A 16241-nucleotide genomic window follows, 5' to 3' on the forward strand; every position below is an offset into this window, starting at 1 on the left:
GATTGTAGTTGAGATAAGCGCCAGCGCCCCCCGCGACCCCAAAAAAAGGGAATAAGCGGTAGAAAATGGATGGATGGATCATGGCAATGTGACACGTATAACCATTAAAAAAAAAAAATCCTCATTGGTGTTTGCCTATTGTGGACTACATGTACCAAGTTATATGACAATTCCAAAGGTTTGAAACAGTAGCATATAGGCATAACTTAGTAAAATGTCTCCTCTTTAGTTCTGGGCGTACATTAGGCTGCGAAGCATGCGCTACTTATTTTCACAGGTATAATCATTGCTAGTGTGGTAAATTATATCGTGTACACTTTTCTTATATGATTGTGAACTAGCATGCATCTGTCGTAACGTGGACTGTGGTGGGGTTTGTTTTCCCGGAATGCAAAGGATGGTGACGGGACATGGCGTGAAGGTAAATACATGATTTTAATCTTAACTCAAAAGCTACAAACAAAAAACACTCACAGTGGAGGCACACAACTTAAAGGAGGCAACAAAACTAATATTTAAACATAAACTATGAACATAAAAATAACAACACTTACTGTGACATGCGCAAGGCAGCATGAACAATGAACATCAGTACAAACTATGCCATGGACAGAGCAAAAACAAAAGTGATGACACCAGAACGACCAACAGAAAATGACAGGCTTAAATAGTGACATGATTAAGAACAGGTGAGTGAGGTCAAACAAATGAGGCAGGTGAAACTAATGAGTTGTCATGGAAACTAACATAAACCAGAGTGCGCAAAAACAGGAACTAATGGAGTCAAAAACAAACAGAACATAACTAAACAGAACATGATCACAAGACATGACAGCATCTGTATTTGGTCACAAAGTCTTTTAGGGAATCATTCTATTAAGGAAATATGCCTTTAGATAGCTGTGGGTGCAGATGCCCATCACAGCTCATCCAGAGAGTGGTAGCAGTTGCCCCCAGGACAATTGAAATCCTAAAGGAATGCAGGCTTGGATTTTAAGAGTGATTATAAACACATTAGCAACATTTGGTAGGAGCCCCCACAGGTAGGAGTAGAGATGAGGAATCAAAGGTCACCCGTCTCAAACTGAGCAGAGGGATAAGGTCAGGAAATGGATTGATTGGCCAAACAACACACTGGGCTTTGTACTGATTTGCCGGCTCCAAGTCTAGAACTACAAAGAGTAAGGGTCTTAGTGTAAAAGGTATTTAGGGACTGTGGTCCGAGAGGACATAAGGAGAGGAATTAGGCCCATGTTCTTATTTATCCAAAACTCAACATTGCTATGTTGCCGTCTGAGATGTGTTGTATCCAAAACAGCTGCAATCGTACGTTTCCCTCTCTTAAGGTATTCATGTCTGATTTTCACAAGCGTCTGTACATGTAGAACAACGGATGACTCGCCTCCATATTTTCAGTGGTTATTTTCGAGGTACAACACTGCTTATTATGAAGCTGGCTGTGGCACGTTCTTCCTGACGTCTCTTCCTGTGTGGCGTCTGGCGTTACTTCCTCTCCGAACTCAGCTTGTAAACGACTGATGAATCCATACAAAGGTAAGAGCTGAAGATTCAAGAAAAACACGGCGCACTTACTTGTGTAAAAGATTATTGAAGGAGGGGAACCTCAAACGATGGTTTAGTGTGGCTGACACGAGGTTTAGGCGAAATAATTATTTAAGGAGTTATCTGGCTTAATGTAAACAGGGCCTGGGGTTTGCTGAATCAAATAAAGCCTTTTGTTCAACGATTCCTCGTTGGCCTCTTTTTGGCTCATCATTCATCACACAGTCACTCTGTCCTCGGAGACTGACACGACCAACAAATATACAACACTAGCGTTGGTTGTAATTGGTTTTAGTCTTGTTTTTTTTTGATAGTACTGACAATAACCATATGATTGTTGTGATAATGTAAGCAGGCATGACGTACTTCTTCCTGAAAATAGCCTAATTTCTGTGCCAAATGTGTTGGTTAGAGATTTGTTATTGAAAAAAACGCTTGTCTATTCAGCTATTATGGTCCCTGCAACTCAACCACTAGTATGAGGCAATGGAAGTTTGAAGTTCTTTGGAGAAGGCCAGTCCATCCAGCTATTGCAGTACCATTTCTCGCCACATTATTACATATGGCTCCTTTAATACATTCATGTACAAACAAGGCAACAAGAGAAATTACATCTGTATTTTATTGGACTTTTTTAAGCCCATTACAGGTCGAGTGGAGCTAAGTCAGAAATGGCATGGAGTTTGCAATCATGTCTGCAAGAATGAACTGGAAATAAATGCATGTTTAGGATTGGGTTTTAGTCGCCATAACTTAACTAATTACACTTTTCTTGAGGAAACTCAGAATGGAGTCGTACTAAATATTCTTTTCTACCTCCAAAACCAGTAGAATATTTTGATTTGTTTCAAAGAAAAAGAAAATGCAATTTTGTACAAATGCTGAGAAGCCAATCTGAAACGCTAACAGTTAGCACGATGGCCAGACAGTTTCAAGTAGCAAAAAATATGAGCAAATTATCTAAAAAAGTTAGCACGCTAACAGTTAGCATTAGTGAAACACCAAAGTATATGACACTGAGGTGTAGATTATTTAAATTATCTTTAAAAAGATAGGAATCTTGTCCCCAACACTGAATGTGAACAATGATAATAATAACAATAATAAAAGGTTAGATGTATGCTAAGAAGTGTTTGACATTAAAATTGTACCTTTAAGTAAGCACAGACTTCTGCCGGCTGTTTGCCTCTTCAGTCTGTGAGGGTACCAGGGATTCCAACATGCGTCCTCCTCCTCTTGCCGACAACTTCCTGCTGGACCCTTCACAATAAGACGAAGTGCTCTCTGACAATTCAACTGGTTTACATTTGATGAAAAGCAAAATGAAAGAAATACACCAGCAAGTAAGACTGAAGAGAATATTGCATCAATGATTTTAAAAACTTCCTAGAGGATGTTTATTTTGCTTCATTGAAGTGCTGCTGAAGGTCAAAAGTAGAAAAGTACTAGAAGAAATGACTCAAAGACTCATCAGAAGATATGTTCTGCTCTTGGCCTGTATCACACGCACGCACGTGCGCATACACACACGCACACAAGAAGACAAAAAAAGAAAGCATTGGTGACATGTCAAGATGTCATAATGATGTCACAACGATGTCATGCAGTGATGATATGATGGTGTCATAGTGATGATGATGTCATGCAGGTGATGTCATGATATCATGCTCAAAATAATATGCAGTGATATGATGACGTCACGATAATAATGTTATGATGAGGTTGATGTCATGATAATATCATACAGGGATGTTATAATGATGGTGATGTGATGCAATGATGATGATGTTATACAGTTAGCTCATGTTGATGATGGAACTGTTATGCAGCTGATGTCATAATGTCATGGAGTGATATGATGATGTCATAATGATGATGTCATGCAGTAAATTTCATAATGCTGATACAATAAGGATGATGCCATGCAGTGATGTTATAATGATGTTGATGTCACAGTGATGATGTCATAATGATGCGGATGTCATGCAGTGATGTCACAGTGATGCGGATGTCATGCAGTGATGTCACAGTGATGCTGATGTCATGCAGTGGTGTCACAGTGATGTCATAATGATGCGGCTATCATGCAGTGATGTCATATTGATGCCGATGTCATGCAGTAATGTCATAATGATGATGTCATGCAGTAATTTCATAATGATGCTGATGTCATGCAGTGACGTCACAGTGATGTCATAATGATGCTGATGTCATGCAGTTATGTCACAGTGATGTCATAATGATGCTGATGTCATGCAGTGATGTCATAATGATGCTGACGTCATGCAGTGTGATGTCCATCCATCCATCCATTTGTACCGCTTATTCCCTTTGTGGTGCAGTGTGATGTCATGCAGTGATTTCCCAGTGATGTCATAATGACGCTGATGTCATGCAGCGATGTCACAGTGATGATGTCATGTAGTGATGACAGTGATGTCATGCAGTGATGTCACTGTAATGTCATAATGCTGCTGATGTCATGCAGTGATTTCAAAGTGATGTCATAATGATGATGTCATGCAGTGATGTCACAGTGATGATGCCATGCAGTGGTTGTCATAACGATGCTGGTGTCATGCAGTGATGTCATAATGATTCTGATGTCACAGCGATGATGACGTCATGCAGTGATGTCATATTGATGATATAATGGTACTGATGTCACAGTGATGTCATAATGATGCTGTCAGGCAGTGATGTCCCAGTGATGATGTCATAATAATGCTGAACTAATGCTCTGAGGTCACAATGATGATGGTCATGCAGTGGTGTCACAGTGAGGATGTCATAATGATGCGGCTATCATGCAGTGATGTCATATTGATGCCGATGTCATGCAGTAATGTCATAATGATGATGTCATGCAGCAATTTCATAATGATGCTGATGTCATGCAGTGACGTCACAGTGATGTCATAATGATGCTGATGTCTTGCAGTTATGTCACAGTGATGTCATAATGATGCTGTCATGCAGTGATCTCCCAGTGATGATGTCATAATAATGCTGATCTAATGCTGTGAGGTCACAATGATGATGGTCATGCAGTGGTGTCACAGTGAGGATGTCATAATGATGATGATAATGTCATGCAGTGATGTCATGGATATGTCAGCATGATGCTGTCATGCAGCGATGTCACAGTGGTGATGTCATAATGATGCTAATGCCATGCAGTGATGTCACCATGATGTCATAATTTTGCTGTTGTCATGCAGTGATGTTACAGTGATGATGTCATAATGATGCTGATGTGATGCAGTGATGTCATGATGTCACACCTGCACAAGAAGCCATCACTGGGTGAGGTGCGTCTGATTGCAACATCAGCTTCCTGTGAGCACCAGGCACCTCCCCATGACTTAGTTCCTCTTCCCCCCTCTGCCACTCACCCTGAAAACACAGCATGTCAGAGGAGGTGTCGGTGTCATGTTTGGGTGTCGGTGTGTACCTGTGATCTTTCATCTCGCAGTGTGTGTGAATGGAACATATGACCTTTGACCTGCCCTTCGCTGGGGGGGTCTAAGTCCTAGATGAGGAACAGGCAGTGATCAGACAGGAAGCAGTGAACATTTGATTGGCTTCAGCACAAGTGTTGCTCACCATGTCGTGAAGGGAGCTGGACAAACTGCTCTCTGACACACGCACACACAACATTAAAGGGAGAATGTCAGTGGGCAAAGGTGGAAGAGGTTGACCCCACCACCTTACCTGTCAAAGAGTCGGGCTGCTTGAAGCAGACGACCAGTTCTCCCTCTGACAGCTGTTGGAGTGCACTGTCACTTCCTGTCATCAAAGTGCTGTCATCACAAGAACTGCAGCTGGACTCCGGGTCAACCCGAGCAGGGGGCGTAGTCAACTCTTCTTTTGACTTCTGAATCCTGTCACAGTTGATTTACAACACTTATTATTGAGTGCACATAACCTAATATTATTCCTGACATTAAATTATCATACCATGATAATATTCCTGACATGACATTATCATATTTATGATAATATTCCTGACATGACATTGTCATGTGACATGACATTCTGTGACATAATATCACGTCATGACAGCACGTGACATGACATTATCATGTGACATCATTATCATGTGACATCAATGTTATGTGACATGCCATTATCATGTGATACATGTGACATGACATTATCATATGTTTGATAATATTCCTGACATTACATTATCATATGTATAATATTCCTGAAATGACATTGTCATGTGACATGACATTCTGTGACATATCACATGTCATGACAGCTCGTGACATGACATTATCATGTGACATCATTATCATGTGACATCAATGTTATGTGACATGCCATTATCATGTGATACATGTGACATGACATTATCATGTTTGATAATATTCCTGACATTAAATTATCATATGTATGATAATATTCCTGAAATGACATTATCATATGTCTAATATTCTTGACATTATCATACGTATGATAATATTCCTGACATGACATTATCACGTAACATGACATCATGTGACATCATTATCATGTGACATGAATGTTATGTGACATGACATTATCATGTGGCATGTGGCATTATCATGTGACATGTGCCATTATCATGTGTCAATATGTGGCATGACATCATGTGATGAAATTATCATATGATACATGTGACATTATCATGAGATACATGTGACATAATATGTGACGTGACATCATTACGTGACATGACATTATCATGTGGCATAGTATGTGACATTATCATGTGACATGACATTATCATGTGCTATTACAGAATTATGTGCCATATTATCATGTGACATGACATTATCATGTGGCATGTGGCATTATCATGTGACATGTGCCATTATCATGTGTCAATATGTGGCATGACATCATGTGACATGAAATTATCATATGATACATGTGACATTATCATGTGATACATGTGACATAATATGTGACGTGACATTATCATGTGACGTGACATTATTACGTGACATGACATGACATTATCATGTGGCATAGTATGTGACATTATCATGTGACATGACATTATCATGTGCCATTACAGAATTATGTGCCATATTATCATGTGACATGACATTATCATTTGACATGACGTTATGTGACATGACAATATCGTAACACCTGAAATTGTGACATGACATTATCATGTAACATGACATATTATCATGTGACATGACATTATTATGTGACATGACATTATGTGCAGTGTTGGGTTAGTTTCTGAAAACCAGTAACGAGTTACCGTTACTAGTTACTTTTATTTCAGAAGTAACTCAGTTACTAACTCATTTACTTACACCAAAAAGTAATGCGTAACTGTGAAAAGCAACTATTTAGTTACTTCTTCTTTTCTTTTTAAAGCTCCCATTAATGCCCTTTTAGCCTTCATTTCAGTACTTTTATTGCATTGGAGAATAATACAATCTGTTGATCAACTTGACATGCATTTGCATCAATGAACTCTGCTAAGCAATGTGGTCTACATAAAACACACAAAGACAAAGATATGTTTCAAAGGGCCAATTTATTTCAGGCCATAACAAATTTACAAAACTATTTTAAATAGCTGCTACATAACATACATAAGTAACAAACAGCATAATAACAACATATCACAACATAGCTGTAAACCTGGCTTCACCCAAGGAAGGCACACATGACATACACAAAGCCTAACAAGGCTTTTTTCTCTCTCAAGGAATTGTGAAATAAAATCATGTCTTCAGGAGATCAACACTGTACTGAAGCCCAGAACACTCCACGCATTTCCACAGTTTTAGTTTAGAGATAAGGAAAGATCACTAGGATCCTTCTTAATGTTTGTGAACTTTATAGTCTATACATTTAGAGTGATATGAGAATCAAACACTCTAGAATTAAATAGCATATAGAGAATTTTACAGAGTGTGTACCTTCAGTGCTGAATGATGAGCAAGGGCAGAGTTCGGAGTGTTTTCTTTAGCTCGCTTTCCATGTTTATGTACTCATTGTCTAGGTACGTGAAAATCTTTTCCATGCCATTTGCTGTTTGATGCCCGCTATCATGCCAATTAGCTGCTTGAAAGCGGGTGACTACACTGTAGAAATACCCTTCATGTCTTCTACCACATACGCTGCAATGGCTCTATCAACGTTGTCCTGGCTAGCAGTGCCTCCGTTAAAATCCTTAGGTGGAGGTGAAGTGGCATCGGAGTCTGTGTCTCTCTTTACTAGCTTTGTCAAAGCATGTTGCTTTCGTAGCTGTTTCAGCAGATTTGAATTGCTGTTTTGGGCAGTAGTTGGGATCCTTGATCAAAGACACAACTTATATTTAACTAAAATATTATTTTCTTTGTGCTTGACAAAAGAAAAGTAGTGAGAATATCTCTGTGTTAAGAAACTCGACTGTGGCTCCGCGATGATGTCTTGTTAGTAAACACAGACACGCTCCCTCTCCTCTCCCCCCTTCCCACACCCACACCCAGACACACACAGAGCGCGCCTCTTCTTGTCTCCCCGGTTTGACACAAGAAAATTCAGAAGAATGACACTGCAACTCTCCAATAAAACACACTCAGATCTTCTGTTTCTAGCCGATACTACATAAAAAATAACGTAAAATAACGCAGTAAAGCATCATGTAGTAACGGTAACGGAGTTACTGAATATGAAAAATAACGCGTTAGACTACTAGTTACCACCGAAAATAATGGCGTTACAGTAAAGCGTTAGTCCCAACACTGATCATGTGACATGACATCATGTGACATCATTATCATGTGACAAGCCATTATCATGTGATATATCATTATCATGTGACAATTCATGTGACATGACATTATCATGTGAAATAATATCACACATGAAATTATGTGACATATTATGTGAAATTACACTAACACATGGAATATGTGACATGACATTATTATGTGACATGACATTATCATGTGACATGACATTATCTTCTCTCAAAATGCTGTGAGCTAGATTGAATCATATCTGCATGATCGAACACAATCTGTATCAGTTAACAACTGCAGATCTGACTCTTTTAGGCTAAACTCCGGAGTCCTTCAGGGGTCATTATTAGACCCTCTTTTATTTAGCCTCTATAATAATGATTTGCCTAATGTTTGTCTTGAAGCTGAATGCTTAATGTATGCAGACGGCACGGTTTTCTTCCTTCATGGCCACACCAAATACATTTTTGCTGTTAAACTCACTAAAACAATGTCCTATGTTACAACTTGGTTGCAGGAGTGCTGTCTGCAGCTAGACATTTCTAAAACTGTAGGCATGTTTGTACCTAAAAAAAAAAAAGTATCATCTGACCCCGACATACATATTAATAGAGAAAGAGTACAAATTGTCAGCAAATATAAATATCTTGAGTTAATAATAGATTCAGAGCTTTCCTTTAAAGCTCATTTTGGCAAGTTGTGTAAAATATTGAAGTTTAATCTCGCAAATTTTCTTGCAATTCAAAATGAAATGTCAACTGAATCTGCAAAATTACATTTGCATTCGATGATTTTCAGCCACTTCAACTATTGCCTTACCAGTTGGTCTTAGGCTGGTTAGAGTAAAAAAACAACAACATTGGAAATCTTGTACAAACTAGCAATTAAAGTTGTGGATAAAACACCTAGGCACTATCATCACTGTGCCATTCTAAAAAAATACAGTATTTTAAACTGGGTCTTCACACATGACTTAAAACTGACCTATAAAGTACTGCATGAATTGGCTCCAGATCCTCTGGCAGAGTTCATCAGCCAAAGAAACAGCCGTGAGCGTGTCACTCGAGGCTCTGTCAGAGGTGACTGTTATATTCCTCTGCGCAAGAGGACTTTCAGTAAATCGGCCTGGTGAGTAAGGAGTGCAAATGTGTGGAACTCAGTACCTGAGGAGGTTAAACTGGTCAAAACTTACAAGGCCTTCACAAAAAAATTGAAAATGTTGCTTATCAACACCTACAGCTGCCAGCACTAAAAAATGAGCCTGTTTTGATGCTGAGATAAATGTTATGTTGTGATATTGTATTTTATCATATGGTATATGTATTGTGTGATTTTTTTCTTTTTATCTCTCTTTTCTTTTTCTTTTAAATTGTAATTTTACTGCCTTCTTTTTTTTTTTTTTTTTTAACAACAGATGAAAACTAACCTTCCGGCTAATTTTGGCTTTTTTTCACAATGTGTAGTCATGTGTTTTGTGAAATTGCATTGTCCCCTTTGAAATGAACTAATCTTAAATCTTATAACATGACATTATCATGTGATATGACATTGTCATGTAACAAATTATCATCTGGCAAATATTTATGTGACATGACATTATCTGTGACATGACATAATAATAATAATAATAAAAATGGATAAGATTTTATATTGCGCTTTTCTGTTATTCAGGCATGTAATTTGACCACAATGAAAAAGACTGAAAAAATTTCCGGGGGTCTGGGGGACTCGGGGGGCAATGACCCCCGAAGCTCCTGGTTTTTCAGCAATTTAACATGCTAAAATTAACAAAGACAGCACCATTTGAAGAAAATATTTTAGTGTTTAAACACTTGAAAACATCATTAATAGAGCATACATACCCCAATTATCCTAATGAATCACTGTATATGGTTCAGTCCCAACAGTATTTAGTCACTAATATTTACATCTTGTGTTCATTTCACATCCACAGGTGTCACATTGATCAGTGTTATTATCTACAGTTTATTTACAGTATTACCACATTACTTCAGTTCACTTCGCCCATTAACTTGCTTCGAGAGCCGTAACATTAGCTTTCCTTGCAAATTTCTGAGCAGCCTACATTTTCCTTTTGGTCTCTGCTTTTGTAGCTTCTTCTTTGGATTTCACTGCTAACTTCTGCCTCTAGTATTATATGCAAATTTATTTCAAATAAATTGTTAACTGGAATCAATAATGCGACTCTTTGAATTTCTGTATTTTCATAATATATTTTCACGTGGCTTTTTATTTTTAGAATAACCCATTTATATTTCGCAAAGCAATAATTGGTTAATATTTAAAACAAACATGCATATTTTGCAAGCAAATATTTTTTAGCTTACCTCATTATTAACTACCCTGTCTGCAACTGAAGTGGGTTGTTTGGGTGGATCTTTCCTCTCGATGTCTACGGCAGTTGTCGATGTAAACAAAGGATGAAGTCCGTAAGGTTTGCTCACTTTCGGTTGACATCCAAGAGTACCAGCTAGTGAAGTTTGTTTTCCTTGCTTCAAGTTGTTTCATATGTTTTGGGCGTTTTGCATGTACTTCCAAAGCCTTGAAACCATGTGATCCATAGTCAATATTATCATGACACCACGTGCACAAAACTTTTCCGGGACCATCGATTTTCCGAATAAAATCGCCGAACAAAGTCGTAACTTCCTTCTTCCCAACAGTATCAGTGATTTCCCTTTCCATCCAGTCCCATCGGCACTTATTTTTGAAATTTTTATCAATTTCTTTTACCCGTGAAGCCTCCTTTCTCTCGAGAACCGACATCGTTTACATTTGGAAAATGGCGGTAGTAACGTCATGATTCATAACAGTTGTCCTGATTGGTCACAAGGAACATATCGACCAATCAACTGTGGCGTTAGTTGATTGGTCGACACTTTTTTTCCCCCCTAGATTTAAAAAGACGTAATTCCGACTTTAGACGGAAAAATCACATGCCTGATTTTTAGATACTCAAAGCGCTCACAGAGAAGTGGGAACCCATCATTCATTCACACCTGGTGGTGGTAAGCTACATTTGTAGCCACAGCTGCCCTAGGGTAGACTGTCGGAAGCGAGGCTGCCAGTTTGCGCCTGTGGCCCCTCCAACCACCACCTATAATTCATTCATCATTCGTTCAGCAGTGTGAGCGGCACCGGGGGCAAGGGTGAAGTCTCCTGCCCAAGGACACAACGGTAGCGATTTTGATGTCGAGAGGCGGGGAACGAACCTTCAACCCTCACGTTTCAGGCACGGCCGCTCTATTCACCATATCGCCCCGAATGACATGACATATTGTGACATCATTATCATGTGACATATCATGTGACACATTATCATGTGACATGACATCATCATGTGGCATGATGTCCTCATGTGACATATCATGTGACAATATGACAAATCATCATGTGACATCATTATTACATGACATGACATTATCATGTCACATGATGCTATCATGTGTCACGACATTATAATGTGACATATTAATCAAAAAGTCTGGATATTTTTTTAAGTGTCAAACATTCTGGATTTTTTGTAAGTGTCAAAAAATCGGAATCATTTTTGTCAAAAAGAAAAACGGATTATTTGTACGTGTAAAAAAAATTCTGAAATTTTTTGTTTAAAAGTCTGGATTTTTTCTAAGTGTCCAAAAGTCTTTTTTTTTTTTTTTTTGTCAAAATGTCAGGATTTTGTCCTAAGTGAGTGACATGACATTATCATGTGACAAGACGTTACATTATCATGTGACATGACATTGTGTTACATATCATCATGTCAAATTATATTATCACATGACATCACATCATATGACAAGACGTTATCATGTGACATGACATTATGTGACAAATCATGATGTAACATGACATCATGTGACATATCATCATGTGACATGACAAATCATTGTGACATGACATTATAATGTGACATATGTGACATATCATGTGATATGACATTATCTTCTGACATGACATTATCATGTGACAAATCATTATGTGACATTTTATCATGTGACATGACATTATCATGTGACATATGTGACATTTTACTATGTGACATATGTGACATTTTATTATGTGACATGACAATCATGTGACATGACATTATAATGTGACATGTGACATGACATTTTCATGTGACATGACATTATCACGTGACACAACATTATCATGTGACACCATTATCATGTAACGGTGTGGCGCAGTTGGGAGAGTGGCTGTGCCAGCTACCTGAGGGTTTCTTGTTCAATCCCCACCTTCTACCACCCTAGTCAATCATTATCATGTGACATGACGTTATCATGTGACATAATAAATAAATGGGTTGTACTTGTATAGCGCTTTTTTACCTTCAAGGTACTCAAAGCACTTTGACACTACTTCCACATTTACCCATTCACACACACATTCACACACTGATGGAGGGAACTGCCATGCAAGGCGCTAACCAGCACCCATCAGGAGCAAGGTTGAAGTGTCTTGCTCAAGGACACAAAGGACGTGACGAGGTTGGTACTAGGTGGGGATTGAACCAGGGACCCTCGGTTTGCGCACGGCCACTCTTCCACTGCGCCACGCCGTCCTGACATGATTTTGTGACATATCATGTTACATGACATTATCATGTGACAAACCTTTATCATGTGACAAACCTTTATCATGTGACATAACGTTATCATGTGAAATATGATAATGTGACATATGTGACATGACATTATCATGTGATATATTATGTGACATGCCATTGTCCTGTGATATGACATTATCATGCAACATGACATTATCATGCAACATGACATTATGTGACATGACATTATCACGTGACATATCATGTAAGACATTCCATTATCACGTGACATATGTAACATGACATTATCATGTGACATGGCATTATGTGACAAATCATGTCATGTGACATGACATTATAGTGTGACATATGTGACATGACATTATCATGTGACATATCACTTGACATATCATGTGACATGACATTATCATGTGACATACAGTATGTGACATATCATGTAAAATGACATTATCTTGTGACATATCATCATGTCACATGACAGTATCATTTGACATAACATTATCATGTGACATATCATTATCATGTTACATGACATTATCCTATAAATTCCGTGTACATACATGGTGTGCTCCACCGGTATCTCCTGGTCCAAGGAGTCACCCAATGACATGCGGACATCAGGAGGAAGTCTGTCAGGCGAGGTGGGCGTGTCTAGCGGATCTGAGGTGAGTAACAAGGAGGTAGTGTTTGTATTGGATGGCTACTGATGCTAAGCTAACGTTGTCCTACCTGAAGCTGTGATTGGCACAGGAAGCATCTTTACCTGGAACAAAGCAGCAGGTTAGATTTTCGAACCAAAGATGAACATTTACCTGCTTTGAACTTTTCTTTACTTCATCTGCTGATCCCTCTGGTGCTGGATGTGTTCCTAGCTCTGGTGCTGACTCTGGTCCTGATTCGGTTTCCTTCTCTGGTCCCGGACTTGCTGATTTCTCTGGTTTTGGATCTGTACCTAACTCTTGGGCTGACTCTGGTCCTGGATCTGCTGCTTCCTCTGTTTCTTGATCTGTCCCTAGTTCTAGTCCTTGATCTGCCGCTAGATCTGTTACTAGCTCTCGTCCTGGATCTGCTGCGTCTTCTGGTGCTGGATCTGTCACTAGCTCTAGACCTAGATCTGCTGCTTCCTCTGCTGTTGGATCTGTTACTAGCTCTCGTCCTGGATCTGCTGCGTCCTCTGGTGCTGGATCTGATCCTAGCTCTAGTTCTGGATCTGTTCCTAGCTCTAGTCCTGGATCTTCTGCTTTCTCTGCTGCTGTATCTTTTACTAGCTCAAGTCCTGGATCTGCTGCTTCCTCTGGTGCTAGAGCTGGTACTTGCTCTACTCCTGGATCTGATCCTAGCTCTAGTGCTGGATATGGTCTTGGATCTGATTCTAGCTCTCTTCCTGAATCTGATCCTAACACTGGTGCTGGATCTAGATCTAGCTCTGGTCCTTGTTCTTTTACCGGATTTGATCGTAGCTCTTGATCTGTTCTTAGCTCGGGTCCCGGTTCTGTTCTTATTTCAATTCCTGGTTCTTTCTCTGGCTTAAGCCCTAGATATGTTACTGGATCAAGTCGTGGATCTGTTCCTATCTTTGATCCTTGTCCTAAATCTGGTCCTACGTCTGGTGGGGGATCTGGAGCCTCACTCTGTCCAAGAACCTGAGCGACTATCTTGGCCAGAACCTCATGGACCATTTGCTTGACTAAAACAGAGTCCACGTGCAGATTGGTGTCCCCCACGTGCTGCAGACCCGTGTCACCTGCTGCTTCCACTACGTACACAAACAAACATTCAAGGATGTCTCTTGTGATTGGTATGTCAGTGTCTTAACTCACCGACTGCGGAAGTGAGACTCTGCCCTTCCACCTTTGATGTCTCCATGGCCTGGTTACGCTGGGGTTCAGGGGTCAGCAGCGGGTACAAGTCCGTGATCATCCTTGACATGAGCTGCTGCTCCACCCTGAATGACACAACAGTCAGAAGCAAGAAGCGGCCCATGACGCCGCCCGTGTCCTGTTTTTCACCGTAGCGCCAGACGCTTCACCAGATCACCGTCACCGCCCGCCGCAGAGTCCTGGTGGAGGACGGGATGCAAGCCCCGGTCCTGAGGGGCCAAGACCTGATACAAGACCGGAGGGGGAGACACAGCTCCGTCCAAATGTACTTGTACCTCCTCCAGGACAGACTCCTCCCGCTGAGTGAAATTATGTCACTGAAGAACATCAGGGCCGTGGCGTTCATGATGAAGATGCTTACCACGTCAGCCGCACACAGGAAGTCACTTCCAGGAAATCCACCCTCTCCCTCGTTCTTCCTCTCTGTGACGTTGACAGTGAAAGATGGCGGCGGTGCTTCCCCTTCATCTTCGTCTACCGGTTGCAGCTGCTGGGGACACATGGTCCATCAAAAGAGGCGGAGCAACAACACACGCTAAAAGGCTTATTCACCTGGCTGGGAGGCTCAGGTAGAGTGTGGTCCACTGGGGAGCAGGTAACAGGAACTGAGGTTACCTCTTGTTGACACCTCGGGGAGGGGCCTATCCTTGGGTGAGCTTTGTGAAAGGGGCAGAGTGGTGAGCAGCGAGCACGAGCAGGACAGGTAATACAGTTTATACTTATATAGCCCTTTTCTACATTCAAGGTACTCAAAGCGCTTTGACACTATTTCCACATTCACACACACACACACATTCACACACTGATGGTGGGTGTCACTGACCCAGGGGTACAGCCATGGCCGTCTCTGCAGGGGTCTTAGATGGGTCATTTGAGGTCAGCTGGGAGGACAGGTGTCGCCTCGGTGATGAGTTGAGGGGCGGAGCCAGACTGGTCTTTGAGACAGAAAACACCTGCGCAATGTCCTTCTTTGTACTTGCTGCTGACAGTTACTGGACATCAGCAATGAGGAGGTTCCACACGCTGATGAGCGGAGAAAACTGACCTCTCGAGAGCGGCACCAGATGTGGGCGGAGCTTCCTGTCAGGTGTCAAGGGAAGAGAGCCTGAGCGAGGGTAGGGGCTCTTCCTAAGGCCGTCTCGTGGGGCTTTGCCGTACACACGAGTAAGGTACGACTCGTCATCCGGCTGCTCCAAGGCAGGCTCTGCCTCCTGTGGAGGGGAACAATGACGAGTCATTATGGGCGTGGCCACGTCAGCCCAATCGGCAAAGTGGAGTAGACACCATTCTCGTTCCAGCTATGTGTCCTTTTGCCGCCACCACCACCTTGCGCCGCGCTCCCAATGATCTGCCTGTGTGGGGGGGGCCTCTATTCCCCAGCGCCGCCTGCTGCGGAAAGAAAGTGGCGTATGCGCGTTGGCGCCGGGACGCCTGCGCCTCCACCTTGGCCTACGCGCCACAGAAGAAGTAGTCTCAAAA

The 16241-nt window shown here is 40.9% G+C and overlaps 1 protein-coding gene across 8 annotated transcripts in view; it reads right to left on the reverse strand.

Annotated features, from left to right (window-relative positions):
• Nucleotides 1–416: 416 nt before the first annotated feature.
• kiaa0586 (KIAA0586 ortholog) overlaps nt 417–16241 on the reverse strand; it is a 43744-nt gene continuing 27919 nt past the window's right edge. For 2 of the 8 annotated variants that reach the window (XM_061894853.1, XM_061894848.1), the window contains exons 10-25: nt 16047–16211; nt 15808–15973; nt 15586–15741; nt 15315–15418; nt 15124–15252; nt 14892–15061; nt 14703–14827; nt 13716–14638; nt 13612–13645; nt 13443–13542; nt 5278–5447; nt 5170–5201; nt 5018–5095; nt 4848–4959; nt 2715–2816; nt 417–1561 (exon numbers count right to left, since the gene is read on the reverse strand). In XM_061894853.1, the coding sequence (XP_061750837.1) occupies nt 1521–1561; nt 2715–2816; nt 4848–4959; nt 5018–5095; nt 5170–5201; nt 5278–5447; nt 13443–13542; nt 13612–13645; nt 13716–14638; nt 14703–14827; nt 14892–15061; nt 15124–15252; nt 15315–15418; nt 15586–15741; nt 15808–15973; nt 16047–16211 (2607 nt within the window). In that variant the 3' untranslated portion in view covers nt 417–1520. Of the gene's footprint in view, nt 1562–2714; nt 2824–2933; nt 3059–4847; nt 4960–5017; nt 5096–5169; nt 5202–5277; nt 5448–13442; nt 13543–13611; nt 13646–13715; nt 14639–14702; nt 14828–14891; nt 15062–15123; nt 15253–15314; nt 15419–15585; nt 15742–15807; nt 15974–16046; nt 16212–16241 lie in introns of those variants that run through there. The other 6 variants (XM_061894854.1, XM_061894849.1, XM_061894852.1 and 3 more) reach the window with 6 other exon arrangements.

The sequence above is a fragment of the Nerophis ophidion genome, linkage group LG03, assembly GCF_033978795.1.
Source record: "Nerophis ophidion isolate RoL-2023_Sa linkage group LG03, RoL_Noph_v1.0, whole genome shotgun sequence".
In the NCBI taxonomy this organism is placed as follows: domain Eukaryota; kingdom Metazoa; phylum Chordata; class Actinopteri; order Syngnathiformes; family Syngnathidae; genus Nerophis; species Nerophis ophidion.